At 41.4% G+C, this 22,226-nt stretch overlaps 1 protein-coding gene across 3 annotated transcripts in view; it reads left to right on the forward strand.

Moving 5' to 3' along the window:
* The window catches only part of ADGRV1 (adhesion G protein-coupled receptor V1), a 774,317-nt gene that overhangs the window by 263,179 nt on the left and 488,912 nt on the right, over positions 1-22,226 (forward strand). For all 3 annotated transcript variants that reach the window (XM_073624499.1, XM_073624500.1, XM_073624501.1), the window contains 7 exons: positions 1,312-1,564; positions 4,051-4,173; positions 6,278-6,500; positions 15,538-15,742; positions 15,852-15,998; positions 16,970-17,225; positions 18,121-18,323. In XM_073624499.1, coding sequence (XP_073480600.1) covers positions 1,312-1,564; positions 4,051-4,173; positions 6,278-6,500; positions 15,538-15,742; positions 15,852-15,998; positions 16,970-17,225; positions 18,121-18,323 — 1,410 coding nt within the window. The remainder of the gene's footprint in view (positions 1-1,311; positions 1,565-4,050; positions 4,174-6,277; positions 6,501-15,537; positions 15,743-15,851; positions 15,999-16,969; positions 17,226-18,120; positions 18,324-22,226) is intronic.

Here is a 22,226-nt window from a genome sequence, read left to right on the forward strand (position 1 = left end):
TTAAAGCTACGTGTTTTTTCACCTTAATGCATCCTATGCATTAAGGTGAAAAAACACCTTGCACTCTCCGGCCCCCCCGAGCCCCCGTTTTACTTACCCGAGCCCCAAATCTCCGTGGGCACGATCCCATGTTTCTTTCCCCCAGCTCCTGTGGGCTCTTCATTGGATGATTGATAGCAGCGCAGCCATTGGCTCCCGCTGCTGTCAATCAAACCAATGACGCGATGAGACGGGGGGTGGGGCCTAGTGATACACTCGGCGGCTATGGCTGCCGACTGTATCACATGGGAGCGCACCCGCAAGCTAACCCCCTTGGCAGAGCGCTTCCCAGAGGGGGGTTAGCTCTTGCGGGAAGGAGCTGAGACAGCCACCGAGGGACCGCAGAAGACGAGGATCGGGGCCACTCTGTGCAAAACTAACTGCACAGTAGAGGTAAGTATGACATGTTTGTTATTTAAAAAAAAAACAAAAAACTAACCTATACAAACCCTTTAAGCCCTGCCTCTGTGAAGTACTAACACTGACTCAGGGAACATGGAAAAAACAGGGAGGGTTTAGCTAGGATTGAACTAACCAGCACTAAACAGAAGAAGAGGACAGAGGAGAAACCAAATCACATAAAGTAGTAGAAAGGTTGTAGTGGTCCAAAATCACTACTAAATGTCAGGGTACTACAGAACAATAATAACCCAAAGCAATTCATTACAACATATAAAAAATACATGACATTAAGGCAGAACACCTCCTGTTCTGTCCACAGGACAAGAACAGAAGGGAAATCCCCCTATATGGACACACATAAAAAACTGACAGTAGTTTCAACCCTTCCCCAGTCTATCAAAAATTGAAAAAATTGTTGCCTTTAAATATATTTTACATTGGTATTTTTTTCAGATGAATCCGTATTTTATTTGAATACTGGTGGGTTTAATTTTCTGCTGTCCTCACAGTTCTGTGTTATTTTAAAGAGTGAAATTGCATGCTGTGATTTGACTTTTACATATAAAACACCATGAAAAATAATACTGTAATGCACATATAGAAAATGCTGCTGATATGTGCATTTAATAAGAAAAAACACCTATTTGAAACCTAAAATATCAAATAACACCCAGTAATGAAAATACCAAATACATTACAATCCAATTGAGCCTAGTGACTGATAATTGGAACTTTATTTAAAAAAATGTGATCAGTACATGGTTGTAATCAAAGTTGTTGGAATAAATATTGAAAACAATATATTTTTGTATAACAGATTTGCAAAATGTATTTTTAACCAGATTTTTAATATTATGTGTTTTGAATTAGGTGTTTAAATTGAGCAGTGGTATGTTTGTGTTGCATCACAACTTCCCAGTCCAAGGAGTTACATGGCTGTCAGTGTTCCCTCGGGGAGGATCTCTCTTCATGGTTTTGTGCCTTGGAGCTTCTGACCACAGTTCTCTAATATACTCATGGTCCAATAACCAATTTGAAAATCCACAAGATATTGCAGTCACTGGAACTACCAGAGTGGATTCCTTAGTTTCTGGTGTCGACATCTACATTGTATTTTTTCAAGGTATGAATATTATTAAATAACTCTCATGAATAACTAGATTATTAGTAACAGAGTTTCACTCCCTCTTTCATAATAAAACACATGTAGCTAACACGTATGATTTTTCCTTTTAGTCTTCATTCCATTTTCAGTTCCTTATTTTCTAGTTGCTTTTTCTTTTAAGTAGTCATTGAACAACACTAGACAAAAAAGAGGTATAAAAAAGATTTGGTAAACCCTTTTCCATCTATTGATTACAGTCCAAAATAAAGTAGAGCCAGCATACACCTGTGATATTACTGGCTTCCTTTTGTACTTTCTTCCTATATAATTTGCAAATTTATTATAAAAGACGAAATTTCATTGCAGACATTCTCTAGAAGATAAGACTTCATCATGACTTTCCTAGATTTTGGGAACAATTTTAGATTAGCTTTATCACCCAAAGCCCTAAATGTACCCTAAAAAGTAATTGTGTTTGACTCTTGTGATTTTTGTTTAAAAATTCTTGAAATATGTATCAAAATTCTACATATTATGTCATTTAAAGTGGTGTTCAGCAAAGCTCCTCCAGCACTGCAAGGGTTCTGCAATGCTCATTTTTGTTTAAAGCGGTAGTAAACCGCTGGGTATTTTTTTTTTTTTTAAACCTGAAAGTCAAAGTTATAATGTACTAGTATGCATCACATACTAGCACAGTATGTGAAACTGTGAAACTTACCTAAAAATGAAAGCGCTTCCATCTTCACCCGGTCTTTCTCCCGGGTTCACAGACTCCGGCTGTCTGAGTGGCCAGAGCTGCTATGACATCACTCCCGTGCAAGAGCGAGGGATCTGCCATTTGCGGAACAGCCCGGGTGGCCGTTCCTTCAGAGCGCATGCGTCAGTGACATCCCCGGCTGCATGTACAGTAAATATCTCCTAAACATGCAAGTTTAGGAGATATTTACAGTAGCTATAGTTAAACCTTATTATAGGCTTACCTATAGGTAAAAATCATGCATAGGAGTTTACTCCCACTTTAAGGTATCATTAAAAACCTATTTTACTTACCTTATCTCTCATCCTGCAAGTTTTTCCCCACTTTGTGTAACTTGTCCCCCAAAACCATTTTGCTTGGCATTTTGCCTGGCCGCTGCTTCAGTCGTAGGCACTCTGCCTTCATCACATACAATGCAGGACCAGCAGTCCTATGTGAAAACACCGAGGGCTTGCCCACAACACAGGACGTAGAGGAGAAGAGGAGAGCTGCCAGGGGAAGGAAGAATACTCTAGACAAAAACAAGCATTTAACCCTTGCAAGGGAGCCCCACTGCAACGGTTACCTTAGGTTTTCCCCGGAGATTAGCTTTAAGGATATTGAGATACAACCACCAGAGCTGCATGCCATGTAGTACTACAATAAAAAAGATTAGAGGTTCCTCTAAGCTGGCCATAGATGGATCAAGATTTGTCTGGTTCAGAAAGAACCGGATGAATTTCAATCAGTGTGTGGCCATCCCTGTTTGACAGCATTCGATAGTTAGATCAACTTCTGCCAAGTAGATAAGTTGGAAAATGTTTGTCGATCAGCAGCTACAGTAAAGCCGCTGAATAGAGTATTCTGACAATGCCAGGACCCACTGTCAGAATACAATATCCCAGGAGGGAGATTTCTTCATTCACCTTATTTGTATGGACGGTGGAAAAACTACTCATCCATGGCCAGCTTTGGAGTATCTTTCAGATTGCAGTTGATTTGAGATAAATGCTGTATACTCTCCTCCTTTTATAACCAAGATATCCCTAAAAGTGCACAACAACACAACAACAATAAAGCTATAAGAGTGTCAATCACCATGGGAGGTCCAATAGGTAAAATTATTAAACCCTCTTTGTTGAAAGTTGCGTTTGGAGCACAACATGCTAGTACAAACTAGAAAACAGCTGAAAGTTCTGCGTTTGGGAACTATATCATATGCGCATGCACATGCACATGTAAGCACAGATGCAAGAAAGCAAGAAAAGTCTGTGTGTATGAGCTCTAAATCTCATAGCAACATAGCATCAAGAACAATTCCGGGACTTAAATAAACTTAACCCTGCACGGGCAAGTAGATGCAGATGCAGCGGCTGCACAGACACAGCCAAATATCAAAATCTGACAAGTGTGTAGGAGCTGATGCACATTGTCTGTGTTCAGTGCCATGCACACGTTCCTGCATGCCTGTCTGATTTTGACACGTGGCTGGGCAGCCCCTGCTTCTGCATCCACTTTCATAAGGTGCCTGGACACAGCTTAGCGGGGGTGCAGATGTGTAAACAAACACCTCTTGCACACAGTACAGTTGCCAGCGCCCATCTGAATGAAGCCTTGTTGAAAAGAGTCAGCTGATTAACATGGGTTCTATGTCTTGGCAATTGTGAGAGCTTATCAAAATGTATTTTGTCCATGTAGGAGATTTTTTATTTTCTAGTTACTATAAATGATTTACAGTATGATAAAAGCTGTTTGCATTATCTTGCAGGAGAAAATGAATCCATTGTTATTTTTCTATGGGAGTCAGGACAGACATGGATGAGGAAAATACAGACCATCGCTTTCAGGGCTGCAAATATGATTCATGCTTTTATGCCCCCTTCAGGGTTGGGTACGTATTTGTCTGTTTCAAATGCACTTCTCATAGTATACAGCTATATATTATAAAGAACCACTTGTATCCCTCTTTATGGTTATGGGGAATGATGCTCCCCAAACAGGATAGTGTGCTAAACCTGTTGGTAAGTAAAAGAACCAGAACCTTTGCTAAGTGGAAGAGTGGGTTTGATAAAAAAGTTGGCAGTGTTACCACCCTGGGAAATTAACCAGTGATCTACTCAAAGTCATTGGGAGCAGAGGAACTACTACAAGTAGCATACAGTATAATATTAACCATAAATATATAGATGCACACCAGAATAGAAATAATACAAACCTTTATATAAAAAAAGATGTACAGCTGAAATGGAACCCATCTACCCCACCAACGGTAACAGATTGGATATGCTATGTACGTCAAACAGCTCAAATGGAAGAGCTGATACATATAATGAAAGCCAACCCTACCAAACTTAGTGAAACCTGAGCATGTTGGATCCATTATTCAAACTCTCTACACGGAGATCCCCACACATAGCTAACCAAATATTCCTTACAAGATATACTTGAGGCGATTCAGTTTGCATAGGTAGCGCTATACGAGTCACTCATTCATACTGTCAAACCAATCCTTTTTGGTCCAACCCCCTATTTACTTCAATAACAAGACCTTTACACCCCTTTATTACAACTTCTCTAATACTGTTGGACCTACCGATCTTGAAGCCTCTTTCTAAGACAAAAGGGCTTAAGAGTTAATATTGGAAATCCTAAATGCATTACTAATAGGTTTTTAGTTAATACAGTATCGTTAAAAATAAGAAAAAAATCGTACACAGTGTGATAATTGACCATGCTCCCACCTGGACACAATATGATCCCATAGGGGTGTCCGGAAGTGTCGGTAGGTAGCACGACCAATATCACCAATATGTTACAGATTTATATAATAATTCTATTTGTTCAACCTTGAAATACCACCCTTGTTATTATAAACATTGTATATGCCAAGTTTAGGATTCCTACATGTATCTTATTACTGAAAAAAAGCGTGTAAATGCTATATTAGAATGCTTATAACTTCTATTTTCTATTTTGCTTTGAAAATTACCAATATAAACATGGTGAAAAAAAAGAAATGTACAAACAGGCATTATCTAGAAAGGGGTCAACAAGAGTCCTGGAGGAATTGTGCACAGTACTTGGGTATATATAGTTATTAATAAAGATACCCCAGATGAATATTGCAGCAAAGTTCAGCTGCAGGGGCCCCTGAAGATGATCGTGATGCAGTGCCTGCCTTTATGGTGTGGCACTGGAACTCAGAGTCAACCTATCTACTCTGCATCGTAGTCCCTAGTAGTTTCCAATCTGTTATGCAACCGGAGCTCTAACTACCAGAAGTTGCCATCAAATGCCTAACCTGGCTCTAGCCTATGCTGGTTATAAATCTCTGAGCTAAAACTAGCTAGAATGCCAGACCAGAAGGGTTGAGTAAAATAACAAGAGTTGCATATAAACTTTATTGCATTTAACAAATTTACTTACTAATATATAGGAAGGTGACCACCACATACATACAGTAGCACAGACTTAGCTATCTGGTGCTGCGCATGTGAAATGATAATAATTTGCTGTAATAGGACACAGACGCATCTGTCACTAGGATTCAGATCAAGAAGTTATGGGTAACTACAGTTAACCTCCCTGGCGGTATGATTATGTCAGATTTTTAATGCTGAAAGCAGTACATTGTTTGGCATAGAAATTTGGATTTTTGTATTGTAGGCCTGTAATTCTTAGTAAAAACACTTATATCTGTCCAAACAAGAGTCTAGCAGACATCCCGGGTATGATAAAGTTTGAAACACGAAATCATGAATTATACCATAATAAACTATAAATAATTAAAACAAATAATAATATAATAATAACAGTTATTCAATAATGTAATCAAATCAAAAACACTGAAATTTGCTTAGTTGCATAATTGTCACTGTCGTTACTTTCAGTGTTTGATGACTATATATATGAACAAAATAAAAGAACTGTTTTATTAAGTTGATATTTTAATTATTGTTTAATTATTTAATTATTGTTCCTCTTCCTTTTTGCAGCTCATCTATCAGTTTCTGGTGGTAATGGATCAGAATTGTATCGCATGAACTTTGAAAATGGACAGTTCTCTTCTTTGCTAACGGCTCCTTCTTCTAAGCAGCTGATCTTCACCACAATGATGTCACTAAATGTATCCAAAACAGTCATTGCACTGGCAGGAGATTTCAGCTCTGAAATCTATGAGCTAACATCAGTCTCCAATCAGTCGGATTTCATACCCAGGTGAATACTAGCTGTTGTAAAGCATACTGGTTATCAGGGCAGTTCAGAGCATTACCGCTAGGGATGAGCCGAACATCCCCCGGTTCGGCTCTCAGCAGAACATGTGAACAGGCAAAAAATTTGTTCGAACGCGTGAACACCGTTAAAGTCTATGGGACATGAACGTGAAAAATCAAAAGTGCTAATTTTAAAGGCTTATATGCAAGTTATTGCCATAAAAAGTGTTGTGGGACCCGGGTCCTGCCCCAGGAGACAGGTATCAATGCAAAAAAAGTTTTAAAAACAGACGTTTTTTCGCGAGCAGTGATTTTAATAATGCTTAAAGTGAAACAATAAAAATGAAACATTCCTTTAAATATCATGCCTGGGGCAGTGACCTTAGTATGCCTGTAAAGTAGCGCATCTTTCTCATGTTTATATCAGTACCACAGCAAATTGAGATTTCTAAAGGAAAAAAATTAATTTAAAACTGCTCGCAGCTGTAATGTATTGTCAGATCCCGGCAATATGGATAAAAATACCAAAAACACAAAAAAAAAATGGATGTCACGCCCAAAATCCATACCAGGCCCTTCAGGTCTGGTATGGATATTAAGGGGAACCCCACACCCAAATGATTAAAAAAATTGCGTGGGGGTCCCCCAGGCAATATATACTCTGAACAGCAGTATATATACTATACAACCTGCCCTAGAAACTCTGCAGAAAATTGGGCCTTAGGTGTTGGTGGTACCAGAACACTGTAAGCCCTCACAGTTACTTTTGTTGGGTGCAGGAACGGGCCCTGCTGTGAAATATTAGATCAAAAATTGTAATTACATGCCCCTGTTAAACAGGGGCAGAAAAATTGGGCATTGGGTGGTGATGGTGGTGCCTTAAACCAAAAATATTGTTGGAAGCTAGCATTATCAAGATTGAGGAGGAATAGAACAGTCAGCATAGGCAGTTTTCAAGGGATTCCACTTCCATAATAAGCAAGTTCTGGCCAGTGGTCCATCCTCAAGACCCAGTAACTCAGTGGATGCTCTGTTGGAAAGGTCTCCAAGTCTGCTCTTGCCCCTAGATATTCCTGCACCATGTAATGCAGGCGCTGGCGATGGTTGCTTGAACTGATCAGACCTTGGCGCTGAGGACTGAAAAAATGTCAGCCGGCCACCATGGTGACAGGACAGTGCATGCATCCTCGATCAGTAGCCACTGGCGTGGCGAAAAGAAGCCAAGCTTCCCTGACCCTGTCCTGGTGCCATACTCGCACAGGTACTCATTAATGCCCTCTGCTGTGTGTGCAGCCGCTGCAGCATTGCCAACATTGGGTTCCACCTGGTGGGCATGTCACAAATGAGGCGGTTGGTGGGCAGGTTGCATCCCCTTTTAATGTCAGCCAGCCATGTACTGGCATTGTATGGCCAGTGGAAATGACCACAGACTTTTCTGGTCTGCCTCAGGAGATCCTGTAAGCCTGGGTACCTGCTCAAGAACTGCTGCACCACCAAATTCAGGACATGTGCCAAACATGGAATATGAGTCAAGTGTCCGTGTCAGAGGGTGGAGAGAAGGTTGGTGCCATTGTCGCATACAAACATTCCTGGCTGAAGCTGGCGTAGCGTCAACTACCTCTGAGATGGCCCCTGCAGAGATTTCATAGAATCTCTGCCCCAGTTTGGCTTCTGTCCCCTAGGCAGACCAACTCAAGCACCGCATGGCATCTTTTAGCCTGACTGCTTGCATAGCCCCTTGAACACTTACGGAGCACCGCTGGTTCAGAAGACAAATCTGCAGAAGAGGCCATAGAGGAAGAAGAAGAGGAGGGGGTGGAGGAGAGAACTGTGGCAGAATCACCACTAGCATTTTGGAGGCATGGTGGCCGAACAAGCTCCAACAGCACTGAACCCTGTCCTGCATCCTTCCCAACTGCCAGCAGAGTTAACCAGTGCGCCGTGAAGGAAAGGTAACGTCCCTGCCCATGCCTGCTGGACCATGAGTCAGCGGTAATATGAACCTTACTGCTGACCGCCCTGTCCAACTAAGCCAAAACATTGCTTCCACATGCCGGTAGAGAGCCGGAATGGCCTTCCGTGAAAAGAAATGGTGTTTGGGAACCTGTTACTGAGGTACAGCACATTCCACAAATTCACGAAAGGGGACAGAGTCCACCAGCTGAAAAGGCAGCAGTTGCAGTGCTAGCAATTTGGCCAAGCTAGCATTTAGACGCTGAGCATGTGGATGGCTGGGACCAAATTTCTGTTTATGGTTCAGCAACTGGTGTAGAGAAATTTGCCTGCTAAAATCAGAAGGTGGTGTACTGCTAGCAGATTGGCTGCAAGTACTTGGGACACCTATTGCTATACCTTCATTCCTCTCATTACAGGTTTTTGAGAGGACTGGAGGTATAGTAGGGTTGGAGATCCCAGATGAGGAGCAAGGAGAAGTCCGCCTTTTTTTTTTATGTGGGTCTTTCAAGTGCTGTTGCCAATGAACTGTATGGCAGGTTGTCATATGTCTGGTCAAGCATGTGATGCCCAAGCGGCTGCTGTTCTGGCCGTGCTTTATCTGCTTCAGACATAGGTTGCAAACAGCAACGGTGCAATCTGTTGCACACGTGTCGAAAAAGGCCCACACCAAGGAACTTTTAAAAGTCAGCGGGGAGTCAGCAGTGCCCTGCACCTGCGGAGCTCTGTGGTGTGATGCAATAGGGTGGCTGCCCTTAAGCTTCCCCTTAGAGGACATCCTCGTTGGAGTTGTGCTTCCTCCTCCTCTCTTCTCTCAGGCACCCAAGTACAGTCAGAGACCTCATCATCCCCTCCCTCCTCATCACTGGAGCAAACTTGGCAGTATGCTGCATCTGGGGGAACATGACTGCCAGTTTCTTGTCCTTCTTGAGCACCCCCTCTCTCTAGGCTCACGTTACTCCCTTCCTCAACCTGGAAACCAACATCAGAGCCTTCAAATTGCTGTGCATCCTCTAGCAGCATGTACCCGACACTGTTGAATAATTCTGGGGACTCCTCTGTGCATGTTGGTGGGGCTACGAATGGAGTGACTGTGGACAAGGAGCCGATGGAATAGACCACTTTGGCAGCTGCGTTGGAAGGCAAACTACTCTGAGCCTGGGTGACAGAGGATGAGGAGGATGAGGACAGCTTTGTTATCCACTCCACCAACTCTTCTGCATGTTCTGGCTCAATAACACGGCCAGCAGCAGAAAAAAAGGACAAGCGTGCCCCACGGCCATCTGCAGAGGATGCACCATGTCCACGACCACCACTGCTGACTGTAGACACAGAGGCTGCTTGCCCTCTTTTAGTGGCCTGTGAGCGTCTGCCTGTCAGAAACAATGAAATCAGACCGAGACAGAAGTACAGTTAAATCACACTTGTTTAATAATAAAAGTTAAAAGAACAAATTTAGTCGAAACATAGCCAAAGTTCAGTAACCCGAACAGATAGTCAGCCAAGCCAAAAGTCAGGGATCAATGTAGTGGAACAGCAAGCAGGATCTGGAGCCAGAAGGGACATCAGCAAAGCAAGTCTTTAAGCAGGAACGCAGAAGGCTCTGTGATGTTGACCAAGGTGAAGGCAGAGATCCTTTGGGCTGGACAGCCTAAGTAGGCAGGACTGACAAGCAGGATATAATCAACAGCTGAGTAACTGTGGAGAGATAGGAGCTGGCAATTAGCCCTGATACTGCCTCTCCTTGGTGGCCTTCCGGACATGATGTATTTTTGTTTTGGAACACCACACTACACTGTATTAGATACTGTGTATACTGCCTGCACTGTATTAGCAACTGTACAATGGCTGCACTGTATTGTATACTGTGTATACCATCAGAAGTGTAGTAGAAACTGTACACACTGTATTAGATACTGTGTACACCGCCAAAAAAGTTGTAGAAATTGTACTATGGCTGCACTCTATTGTGTACTGTGTACACCATCAGAAGTGTAGTAGAATTAGTACAATGGCTGCACTGTATTTTATACTGTGTACACCACCAGAAGTGTATTAGAAACAGTGCACAGCAGAATGCACTGTAGAAATAGGCTACACTGTGTGTGTATATATATACAGTGGGGACGGAAAGTATTCAGACCACCTTAAATTTTTCACTCTTTGTTATATTACAGCCATTTGCTAAAATCATTTAAGTTCATTTTCTCCTCATTAATGTACACGCAGCACCCCATATTGATAGAAAAACACATAATTGTTGACATTTTTGCAGATTTATTAAAAAAGAAAAACTGAAATATCACATGGTCCTAAGTATTCAGACCCTTTGCTGTGATACTCATATATTTAACTCAGGTGCTGTCCATTTCTTCTGATCATCCTTGAGATGGTCCTACACCTTCATTTGAGTCCAGCTGTGTTTGATTATACTGATTGGACTTGATTAGGAAAGCCACACACCTGTCTATATAAGACCTTATAGCTCACAGTGCATGTCAGAGCAAATGAGAATCATGAGGTCAAAGGAACTGCCTGAAGAGCTCAAAAAAAGAATTGTGGCAAGGCACAGATCTGGCCAAGGTTACAAAAACATTTCTGCTGCACTTAAGGTTCCTAAGAGCACAGTGGCCTCCATAATCCTTAAATGGAAGACATTTGGGACGACCATTTGGTGAGAGAGGTAAAGAAGAACCCAAAGATCACTGTGGCTGAGCTCCAGAGATGCAGTCGGGAGATGGGAGAAAGTTGTAGAAAGTCAACCATCACTGCAGCCCTCCACCAGTCAGGGCTCTATGGCAGAGTGGCCCAACGGAAGCCTCTCCTCAGTGCAAGACACATGAAAGCCCGCATGGAGTTTGCTAAAAAACACCTGAAGGACTCCAAGATGGTGAGAAATAAGATTCTCTGGTCTGATGAGACCAAGATAGAACTTTTTGGTCTTAATTCAAGGCAATAGGAGTGGAGAAAACCAGGCACTGCTCATCACCTGTCCAATACAGTCCCAACAGTCCCAACAGTGAAGCATGGTGGTGGCAGCATCATGCTGTGCAGATTTATTAAAAAAGAAAAACTGAAATATCACATGGTCCTAAGTATTCAGACCCTTTGCTCAGTATTTAGTAGAAGCACCCTTTTGATCTAATACAGCCATGAGTCTTTTTGGGAAAGATGCAGCAAGTTTTTCACACCTGGATTTGGGGATCCTCTGCCATTCCTCCTTGCAGATCCTCTCCAGTTCTGTCAGGTTGGATGGTAAACATTGGTGGGCAGCCATTTTTAGGTCTCTCCAGAGATGCTCAATTGGGTTTATGTCAGGGCTCTGGCTGGGCCATTCAAGAACAGTCACGGAGTTGTTGTGAAGCCACTCCTTCGTTATTTTAGCTGTGTGCTTAGGGTCATTGTCTTGTTGGAAGGTAAACTTTCAGCCCTGTCTGAGGCCCTGAGCACTCTGGAGAAGATTTTTGACCAGGATATCCCTGTACTTGGCCGCATTCATCTTTCCCTCGATTGCAACCAGTCGTCCTGTCCCTGCAGCTGAAAAACACCCCCACAGCATGATGCTGCCATCACCATGCTTCACTGTTGGGAGTGTATTGGACAGGTGATGAGCAGTGCCTGGTTTTCTCCACACATACCGCTTAGAATTAAGGCCAAAAAGTTCAATCTTGGTCTCATCAGACCAAAGAATCTTATTTCTCACCATCTTGGAGTGTTTCAGGTGTTTTTTTAGCAAACTCCATGCAGGCTTTTATGTGTCTTGCACTGAGGAGAGGTTTCCGTTGGGCCACTCTGCCATAAAGCCCCGACTGGTGGAGGGCTGCAGTGATGGTTGACTTTCTACAACTTTCTCCCATCTCCCAAATGCATCTCTGAAGCTCAGCCACAGTGATCTTTGGGTTCTTCTTTACCTCTCTTACCAAGGCTCTTCTCCCCCGATAGCTCAGTTTGGCCGGACAGCCAGCTCTAGGAAGGGTTCTGGTCGTCCCAAATGTCTTCCATTTAAGGATTATGGAGGCCACTGTGCTCTTAGGAACCTTAAGTGCAGCAGAATTTTTTTGTAACCTTGGCCAGATCTGTGCCTTTGGACATATAGGTGGCAGAATTATATTAGTCAGGAGTTATTCTTCTTGGTTTATTCTGTGATATTTGGTGGTTCTTGGTGTGTAAGTGTAGAATAGTGATGTTACCCTCTGAATTTTGGGAATTACATTTTTATTTCCAATGTTGGTACACATATCACATTTTTTGGGCTAAAATTATGATCATTTGGAAATACCAAACACACAAAATTGTGACTCATTTTAAATTTGCATCAGCAATGGTATTGTTTGTGGTTCGTAAAGACACCTGTGTGAGTTTGAGTCAAGATTTTTGTGAGATAGGCAGCAACAAGTGAGATAGACAGAGAAAAATATATTTTACCAAAACATGAAAACATTACACATTGTAGCATTCTTAAAAACATAATAGATGTAGAAGAAGCAACATTGTTGCAAGGACAATTTATTTGAGAGCAAGATACAGTTCATCTCAACATTAAAAGAATTTATTTGGCGAAGTTACAATTGTACCATTATAATCAATGGCTGAAACTTGCATTGGGCTACATAACTCTCATTTTCACTCTTTTTAGCCCAGCGCTAATTTTGGCATTTACTATAGCGCCCTGTAAAAATGGTATGGGAGTTAAAATGAGAGTAGTTTGCATGTCTGAGCATGCTCATTTGTGCTGGAACATAGTTGTACACAGAGCGGAAATGTATCTCTTCTCAGACTTTTAAAGATATTTCAGTGTATATATCCCTTTTTAAAGCAGTTTAAAAGCAGATTATCTTTAACCATTATACCACATATTTAAGTACCATTTATTCATTCATATCATGCTCCAAACATTATTTCCATGTGCAATTCTCCAGGTTCTAGCAAGAGTAAGGGTTTGGGCGATATCTGTTGTCTGGGCGCTATAGTAAATTTGATTTTGGGAGTATTTTTTCCTGGGAGCTATAATGAATTCCTTTTACAGCTAATTAGCCCTGTTTTAGCTATTTTGAGAGTATTTATTCTCCGATTCTCATATTAGTGCTATAGTAAATAGTATCACATAATTGTTAAGTGGAATGCAATCGATTTTTGGTTTTTAGGTTTTTTGCAAATAAATATCTGAAAAGTGTATTGTGCATTTTTATTCATCTTAGTGAACAAGCAGCATCATGAGGGCCAAGGAACACACCAGACAGGTCAGGGATAAAGTTGTTAAGAAGTTTAAAGCAGGGTTGGCTATAAAAAAAACTGCCCAAGCTTTGAACATCTCAGGGATCACTGTTCAATCAATCATCTGAAAACGGCAAGAGTATGGCACAACTGCAAACCTACCAAGACATGGCCGTCCACCTAAACTGACAGGCCGGGCAGGGAGAGGATTAATCAGAGAAGCAGCCAAGAGGCCCATGGTAACTCTGGAAGAGCTGCAGAGATCCACAGCTCAGGTGGGAGAAACTGTCAAAAGGGCAACTATTAGTTTTGCACGCCAAAAATCTGGCCTTTATGGAAAAGTGGCAAGAAGAAAGCCATTGTTAAAAGAAAGCAATAAGAAGTCCCATTTGCAGTTTGCGAGAAGCCATGTGGAAGGACACAGCAAACATGTGAAAGAATGTGGTCAGATGAGAGTAAAATGTAATTTTTTGGCCTAAACGCAAAATGCTTTTGCTTCTATGGCAGAAAACTAACACTGCACATTACCCTGAACAGACTATCCAATCAGTGAAACATGGGGGTGGCAGTATCTTGTTGTGGGGATGCTTTTCTTCAGCAGGGACAGGGAACACGGTCAGAGTAAATGGGAAGATGGATGGAGCCAAATACAGGGCAATCTTAGAATAAAACCTGTTAGAGTCTGCAATAGACTTGAGCCTGGGGAGGAGGTTTACCTTCCAGCAGGACAATGACCCTAAACATACAGCCAAAGCTACTATATAATGGTTTAGATGAAAGTATGTTTATGTGTTAGAATGGCCCAGTCAAAATCCAGACCTAATTCCAATGGAAAATCTATGTCAAGACTTGAAAATTGCTGTTCACAGATGTTCTTCATCAAATCTGACATAGCTTGAGCTATTTTGCAAAGTAGAATGGCCAAAAATGTCACTCTCTAGATGTGCAAAGTTGGTAGAGACAAACCCAAAAATACTTGCAAATGTAAGGCTGTTCTACAGAGTATTGACTCAGGGGGGCTGAATACAAATGGACACAATGCTTTTCACATATTTATTTGTTAAACATTTTTAAAACCATTTATCATTTTCCTTCCACTTCATAATTATGTGCCACTTTGTGTTGGTCTATCACATAAAATCCCAATAAAATACATTTACATTTTTGGTTGTAACATTGACAAAATTTGGAAAATTTCAAGGGATGTGAATACTTTTTCAAGGCACTGTATAGTAGAACAATGATCTCACACTAAAAAAGTGCTGTAGCGCCTAATAATAAATTTTGTCTTAGTCCCCCTGCAAGCCCCAAAAATACCTGTTAAGCCTGCCAGTGAAGTCGACTTAATGCAATGGAGCCTGCTGTCACTGGTAAACAGTCCTCAAGGTTAGCTTTCCACTTACTTGCTGCTCTGGTGACAACTATAACATTTCAGATTTCCCATTACTTTCTGTCTCTGACTCTCTGAAACCAGGACAAATAGGGTTGATTTTGCCAAATGGTGATAAAAACAATAAGCATCTAACAGAGGTCCTACCATTTATCTGGTCAGTCCAAAAATAAGCAAAGTTTTGCTTTAGATAACACTTTTTAGCATGTCATTATTATTGGAAGATGCATTTCACATGGGGGGTCAGTGGAAAGCTTTCAGCAATTCCAGCTAAGTTCAAATCCCAAAATAAGGAATTAAAGTCAGTGCAGTGTTCTCTTGGCACAAGAACTCCCTGCATATGTACTCCAGCATACATTTTTTCCAAGTATTTCGATACAGATATCTTTCAAAGACAGACCTGTCAAAGTGATTATCTCTGGAGCCCATCTTACATCAACCATGTTATTGTATTAAAGTTATGTTGTGTCTGCCTTTCTGCTAGTTCAGGTGAGCTGAAGTTTGAGCCTGGGCAAAGTGAAGCCACTATAGCAATTAATATTCTTGATGACTCAATCCCAGAAGAAGATGAATCCTTCCGAGTAAGACTTAAAAATCCAAAAGGAGGTGCAGAGATTGGTGTCCATTCCTATGTGACTGTCATCATTCCATCCAATGATTATGCCCATGGGATCATCGGGTTTTCTCAGGTGATGATTATTATTGTGTTTTGTAATGATTTTATCAACATCTCACTGTTCTAGGCATCAGTAATATTTTTTTATAATATATTCATTGGTTAATTTTTTTTAATGGCAGAATTCTTTGATGAAACAAGCAGAGGAGATGGAACAAGACAATCTGATTAGCTTTAGTATTGAGCGTCTCTATGGCACATATGGACGGGTGGTGGTGGAGTGGTTTGCCAATGGCAGTGTAGCTGATATATTTCCTACATCAGGAATGGTAAGTGACTACTTTCTACAATTATGATATACCAGTATTTTTTTTCATACAGATCTTAACCATAATGAAACATATGATACAGTTGTGCTACCACTCCAGTCAGCCACTATCTTAGTTAACAGGCAGTTTTTGGAGGGATGCTGTGAAATGAATGCTTGGGTTTTTAGATGTTAAATGATTGCATTGTAATTATGTGAAAGATAAAAAAGTAACTTATTGCATTTAGATGTTAACTGATTGTGACATGCAATACAGATAAAAATCTGCCTTAACTTCCATTTGGCAAATGTTATTAGATAGTTATAGGCCCAAAGATATATTAAAGTAGGCTAATTCTTGCTCTTGTCCCCTAATAATTTTAATTCTGTAATATTTGGTATTTGTATCTTAAGTAAGACACACAAAGTTTAGAGTGCCATGGGCATGCGTTCCTTCTTCAGGCCTGTGAGGACCCCAGATAGAGGATTATCCATATGATTGCCAGTAGTGGGGTAAGATGTCGTGGTGGACCCTTTTTAGAAGTTCCTGCTTCAGAGAAGATGCAGACTGTTTAAAGACTGTGATGCATGATTCCATTGGTGCAGGTAATTGCACTGGAACTGGTACCTGGGATTCTGGTGATGAATATTAGATGGTAGTAAAGATAAAAAGTAGAAGTAACAAAGGTAAAATAGGTATTCAACTGTCTCCTGCACTGCCCGTCAACTTCTGGCCAGTTAGCACTATACCAAGATGGCATACATGTACAAAAACAACAATGGTGAATATCAAAGTCATACTACTTTATTTTGGAACTATGTTATTTTATGTTTGATGTCAGCAAATAAAATGTAATTAGTTGGTGGTTAATAATTAATATGCAAAACAGTAACCAACACTATTTATGTCTCAAAACATGAGAACAGAAAGCTTGTTGTTTTGTGATACTGAAGTACTGTGTATAATAGTTCCTTTTGTGTTTCTCTTTATAGGTCACATTTTCAGAGGGCCAGACACTCACTACAATTACTGTTACAGTTCTAGCAGACAGCATTGCTGAGATGGCAGAGACAGTCACGGTTTTCCTGACAAAAGTGACTACCATGAATATCAAGGATCTAAGAAAAGGAGCAATACTGGACCCAAGCAGGTCAAAGGCTTTGCTGACTATCCTACCCAATGACTCCCCACATGGAATAGTAGGGTGGCACATCAATTCATCATCAGTTAAAGTGAATGAGCCGGAAGGTTTGTGCAACATGTATAAAACCTTGAAAAATAAAATAGGGGGAAGTCACCTGGAATGTGTAGGTTCAAGTCCTTATGAAAATAGAGTAGGTTCAAGTCTCCAGGATTTTGGCAGTGGCAATTTGCATTGAAAAATGACCCCTCGATTCCCCCAGCAGTTGTAATAAACGGTCTGTAAGCAAGGTGCGACATGGTGTGGCAGGCAGTAGACACACAGACTCCAAGTAGGCAATAAAGTTATGTTGTAGAAAGGTTCAACACAACTTATTCTGGCTCGGTGGGTAGACACACCTGGAGCCACTTACGAACTGTGACAGTGGTCTAAAGATTTGAAGATGCTGACAGCGTCTGCAACGAGGAGCGGAATATGGCTTGGCTGGTCCACACCAAAAGGGAAAGCTTTTTGAAGAGAGGCTGACGTAGACCCTGAACTATCCCTACTCCTGTGGAACCTTTCCCTACCTTCAAGCACTGTTCCTGCCAGGTGGGGAACCTGTCCCTATGCCAGCCACTCACATAAAGTGCACCAAACCCAGAAGGCGAAGTCTTAAATAGACTCATTCTGACCCAAAATGACCCAGTATGGCCGCTGGAGTCACATGGGGTGTCCCCTTGTGATCGCAGGAAATAATATAGGAAACAAGTTCCTCACAACTTCCTTCCCCTTTTGCATTGCCAATTCAGTCGATCGCCACCTGCAGTGGAGAGTACAGACTGCACCTGTATACAGGTCCTGGAATTAGAAAATAGGTTCCTTTTAGGGGTATTCCTACATGTGTATTTATCTTACTGGCAGGTTTCTTTTAAGGGTATTCTACCATGTGTATGTATCTTACTTGCAGGTTCCTTTTAAGGGTATGACATCTAATATGATTTTTTTTTTTAATGGAAACAGGAAATTCTACCATCATCACTTTGCAAGTGACTAGAGAACAAGGATTTGTTGGTGATATTGCTGTTTTCTTGCGATCTCTACAAAATGTCTCCCTGCCACCTGTAAACAGAGCAACAGAAAATGAAGATTATGCAATTAAAGATAAGATCATTATTATAAGAGAGAACAGCATGTTTGCTCAAGTAAAACTCAGCATACTGCCTGTAAGTAAATTTATGTTAAATACTTGTTAATGTGCATTTAAAGGTGTTGCTGGACAAGCCGTCTCACCCCCATTAGGTGCCTACCAAACTCTAGGTCTAAGGTAATGTACTGAGTTGAACAGTTTAGTACTAGTGGTGTACCGAAATTTCGGCTGCCGAAAATTATCGGGCAAAAACTGTGTTTTTGTCATTCAGCAGATACCGAAAGGGGGGCGTGGTCCACCCCGGGTGCCGCCCTTTGCGGGAGTGTCCCTCTGGCGCACCCATTCCTCCACTCCCTCCTCCTAACCTCCCTTCTCCTCTCCTCGATCTCCACGTGTGTGACAGGGCGGGCACTCTATTCCTCCCTGCGGTGGAAGTCGGGGCTGTCCGCGGTGAGAGTCAGGCGGGAAGAGGTCACTGTGCATTGCGGGCAGTGTAGTCCAGAGGTGAGAATATTACCTGTCTGTCCAGTAAGCCAAAGAGCTATGTGCAAAGTGTAGTAATCCATAGCAAATAAGCAGAATTAAGTTTCACTGATCTGATCTTGCTGTTATTGCTGCTCTTTGCATTTTCCAATTGTCCTTTGTGTTGTCTTACTGAAAAGGTCCTTTTGTTCCATTTTGTAACTTACAGCAGAAAATTACACCTGGAATCTAGTAGGTTAGTGAAAGCATCTTCACTTTCCTGTGAAGTTATACTGTATACTGCTGATTACCTGGCACTTTCACACACACACAGCCATATATGTATGAGTGTTCAATGGATAGTCTCTGGCCATCTCTTGTACCACTTCTGCAGTCTCTGACCATCTCCTGTGCCACGTCTGTAGTCTCTGACCATCTCCTGTACCATGTCTGTAGCCTATGACCATCTCCTGTGCTATGTCTGCAGTCTCTGACCGTCTCCTGTACTACGTCTGCAGTCTCTGACCGTCTCCTGTACTACGTCTGCAATCTCTGACCATCTCCTGTATCATGTCTGCAGTCTCTGACCATCTCCTGTACCATGTCTGCAGTCTCTGACCATCTCCTGTGCTATGTCTGCAGTCTCTGATGATCTCCTGTAGCATGTCTGCAGTCTCTGACCATCTCCTGTACTATGTCTGCAGTCTCTGACCATCACCTGTACCATGTCTGCAGCCTCTGATCGTCTCCTGTACCATGTCTGCAGTCTCTGATCATCTAATGTACCATGTCTGCAGTCTCTGACCGTCTCCTGTACCATGTCTGCAGTCTCTGACTGTCTCCTGTACCATGTCTGCAGTCTCTGACCGTCTCCTGTACTATGTCTGCAGTCTGTCACCATCTCCTGTATTATGTCTGCAGTCTCTCACCATCTCCTGCACCATATCTGCTAGAGGTGTACCGCATGGAAATTTTGCTAATACTATTAGCAATGTATTGTATAAAAATGTATACGTTTTATTTAAAATATAAAAATACATTTTATTTAAAGTATATAAAAAATAACAATTTTTTTAAAAAGTCATTTTCAGTATCGGTCATTTTCGGAATCGGTTTCGGTTTTCGGCCTAGTGTATTTTTCATTTTCGGTATCGTTTTGGCACCAAAAAACCCATTCGGTGCACCCCTACATAAACAAATTCAGTGGCCATGAAGACTTGGGTGCTATAGTTGGGCTGTTGCTGGCCCCAGATTTACATGCGGAGGAAGGAGGAGGGGAACTGCGGCCCCGTCTCCCGGAAGTGGGTAATGGTACCTGTCAAAAACAGGTACCTATTCCCCCCTCCCCCTGAAAGGTGCCAAATGTGGGACCAGAGGGGGGGGGACGGATAAGCAGAAGTTCCACTTTTGAGTGGAACTGCGCTTTAACATATTCTATGACACATTGGGGCTCCTTATCTCCATACAATAGGATTTGGTATCTGTTGACTCCCTGTAGACGGAGGGTGTTTTTTAATCCCCCTTTCTATGTTTGTCGTATTTTAATGTATATCTAATAAAATTTGGTAATCTTTTTTAATACATACCGCCTCATGCTGTGCCTACAACGTCCATTTTTTCGAGAAGATAGTGTAGCTTCTCTTCTATTGTGTATATATATATATATATTGGATGTTGGCAAGGTGAGGGTCCTCCTCTCTATATTTGCAATGTGGTATAAAGTATCTACGACCTTTCAAAAATTATTCCTACAATGTTCCTCGGTCCCACGAGGAGAAAGGACCCCTAATGCTGTACATATATTTTGGTCCTGTTCATATATTAAAGATTTCTGGGTGCTGGTCAAATGTTGGATATTCAAATTAATGAATATTCGCATGTTAGAGGATGCTGCAGCATTTTTCTTCCATTTACCCCATGTCAAGTTAACAATATAAACGCTCCGTGCGTATACTTCTATTGAATGCAGCAAAAGCTTGTATTACATTGTTCTGGAAGCAGACAGTGGCCCCCTATCAGCTTATGGCTTGTTAAAATTACCAAACCAAATTGATGGACCAAATCATAGTACTGGCAAACTTTAGAGAAGAATGTTTCTGTAAAACATGGTTCTTCTGGAATGAGTTTTCCTGCTCTCCTGAGTATCATGATGTAATGGGATCCCAATCATAAATTTATTACAACATCTGCTCATTTCAGTCTAATGTCCAGGGGGTTCTCGCATATGCCAGTGAGAGAAGTTCCTAAAGCGTTTACAGTAATCCGCATACATGCCTCCCCCCTCCACTTTCTTTCTTTTCCTACCCTGCTTCTTAACTCAACCGTATTCTCTCTTTCCTTTAGCCTCTCATTGTCAAACAAACTGTCTGTCCTTGCGGGATCTCCATGGTTGCCTGGCTGTCCCGAGAAGCGCACCTTTTTTTATTTCCATCCTTTTTATTATGGGCTGGTTCACACCACAAAAATGTACTCCAAATCCATTCTGGATGCATTTCTGCATGCATGTTTTTAACATATTTTTTATGTGTTTTTGATGCATTTCTGGATGCATTCCAGATGCTTATTTCTTAATTTTCCTGTTTTTTTTTTTTTTCACTGTACTGGGGTCCGGTGTATTTTTGATGCGTTCCAGTGCATTCCGTTGCTTATTACCACGTTCCAGTATAGTCCAGTGCAGGAAAAATGCAGCAAGTTCTACTTTTTTTTTTTCTAGAACTGGAATGCCCTGGAACTGACCACCTTGTGTGAATTATGCCATTGGAAACCATTTTTACTTACTTTCCATGCATTTTTGATGCAGAAAAAAATGCACTGGACTGCATGTGGTGTGAACTGGCCCTCTATCCATTCATTATAATTTTGTCCTACAGGAAATAAATCCCTTCACCAGTCTCTAGTGTGCAGGATGGGGATTGGCATCACCATGTTTGTTCACATCTGATTGTCAGAACACTGAAACCATGGGATTTTCTTATACACTCACTTTTAGTAATAGTAATCAGAACAAATAGAGTAGGTGAAACTGAGTGAAACTCAGCGGGAAGAGGCAACAATAAATAAATAATAAATAAATACCTGACATATGTTCTAATCCATCTCCACAAAAGTTTTGCCTTTAGCTATGCTTTTATAGCTAAAGGCAAAACATTTTTTTAGTTTTGTAGAGAGTGCAGAGGGATTAGAATGGTCTTGGTTACCATCATCATTGAAAGTGAAAGTAAAAGAAAATCCCCAAGTTTGTAAAAAAGTAATAGAGGGGAAATCTTCCAATGGGAACACTAGTTCTGGTGACCTGGGGGTCCCCAAGGAATTCCCTTTATTTTCAGAGATTTCCTCTCACTTCCTGTTTGAAAATGGGACAGAAAGTAAAGGGAAATCTCTGCAATGGGACACAGATAGCGAAAAAAAATCTGACAGTTGTTATAACCCTCCCTTACTCTATCCAAAATGAATAAAATAGTTTTGCCTATTGTTCTACTTTAAGTGCTGCAGCCTTCATTAAATGTAATTCTTATTT

The sequence above is a fragment of the Aquarana catesbeiana genome, linkage group LG01, assembly GCF_042186555.1.
Source record: "Aquarana catesbeiana isolate 2022-GZ linkage group LG01, ASM4218655v1, whole genome shotgun sequence".
Classification (NCBI taxonomy): Eukaryota; Metazoa; Chordata; class Amphibia; order Anura; family Ranidae; genus Aquarana; species Aquarana catesbeiana.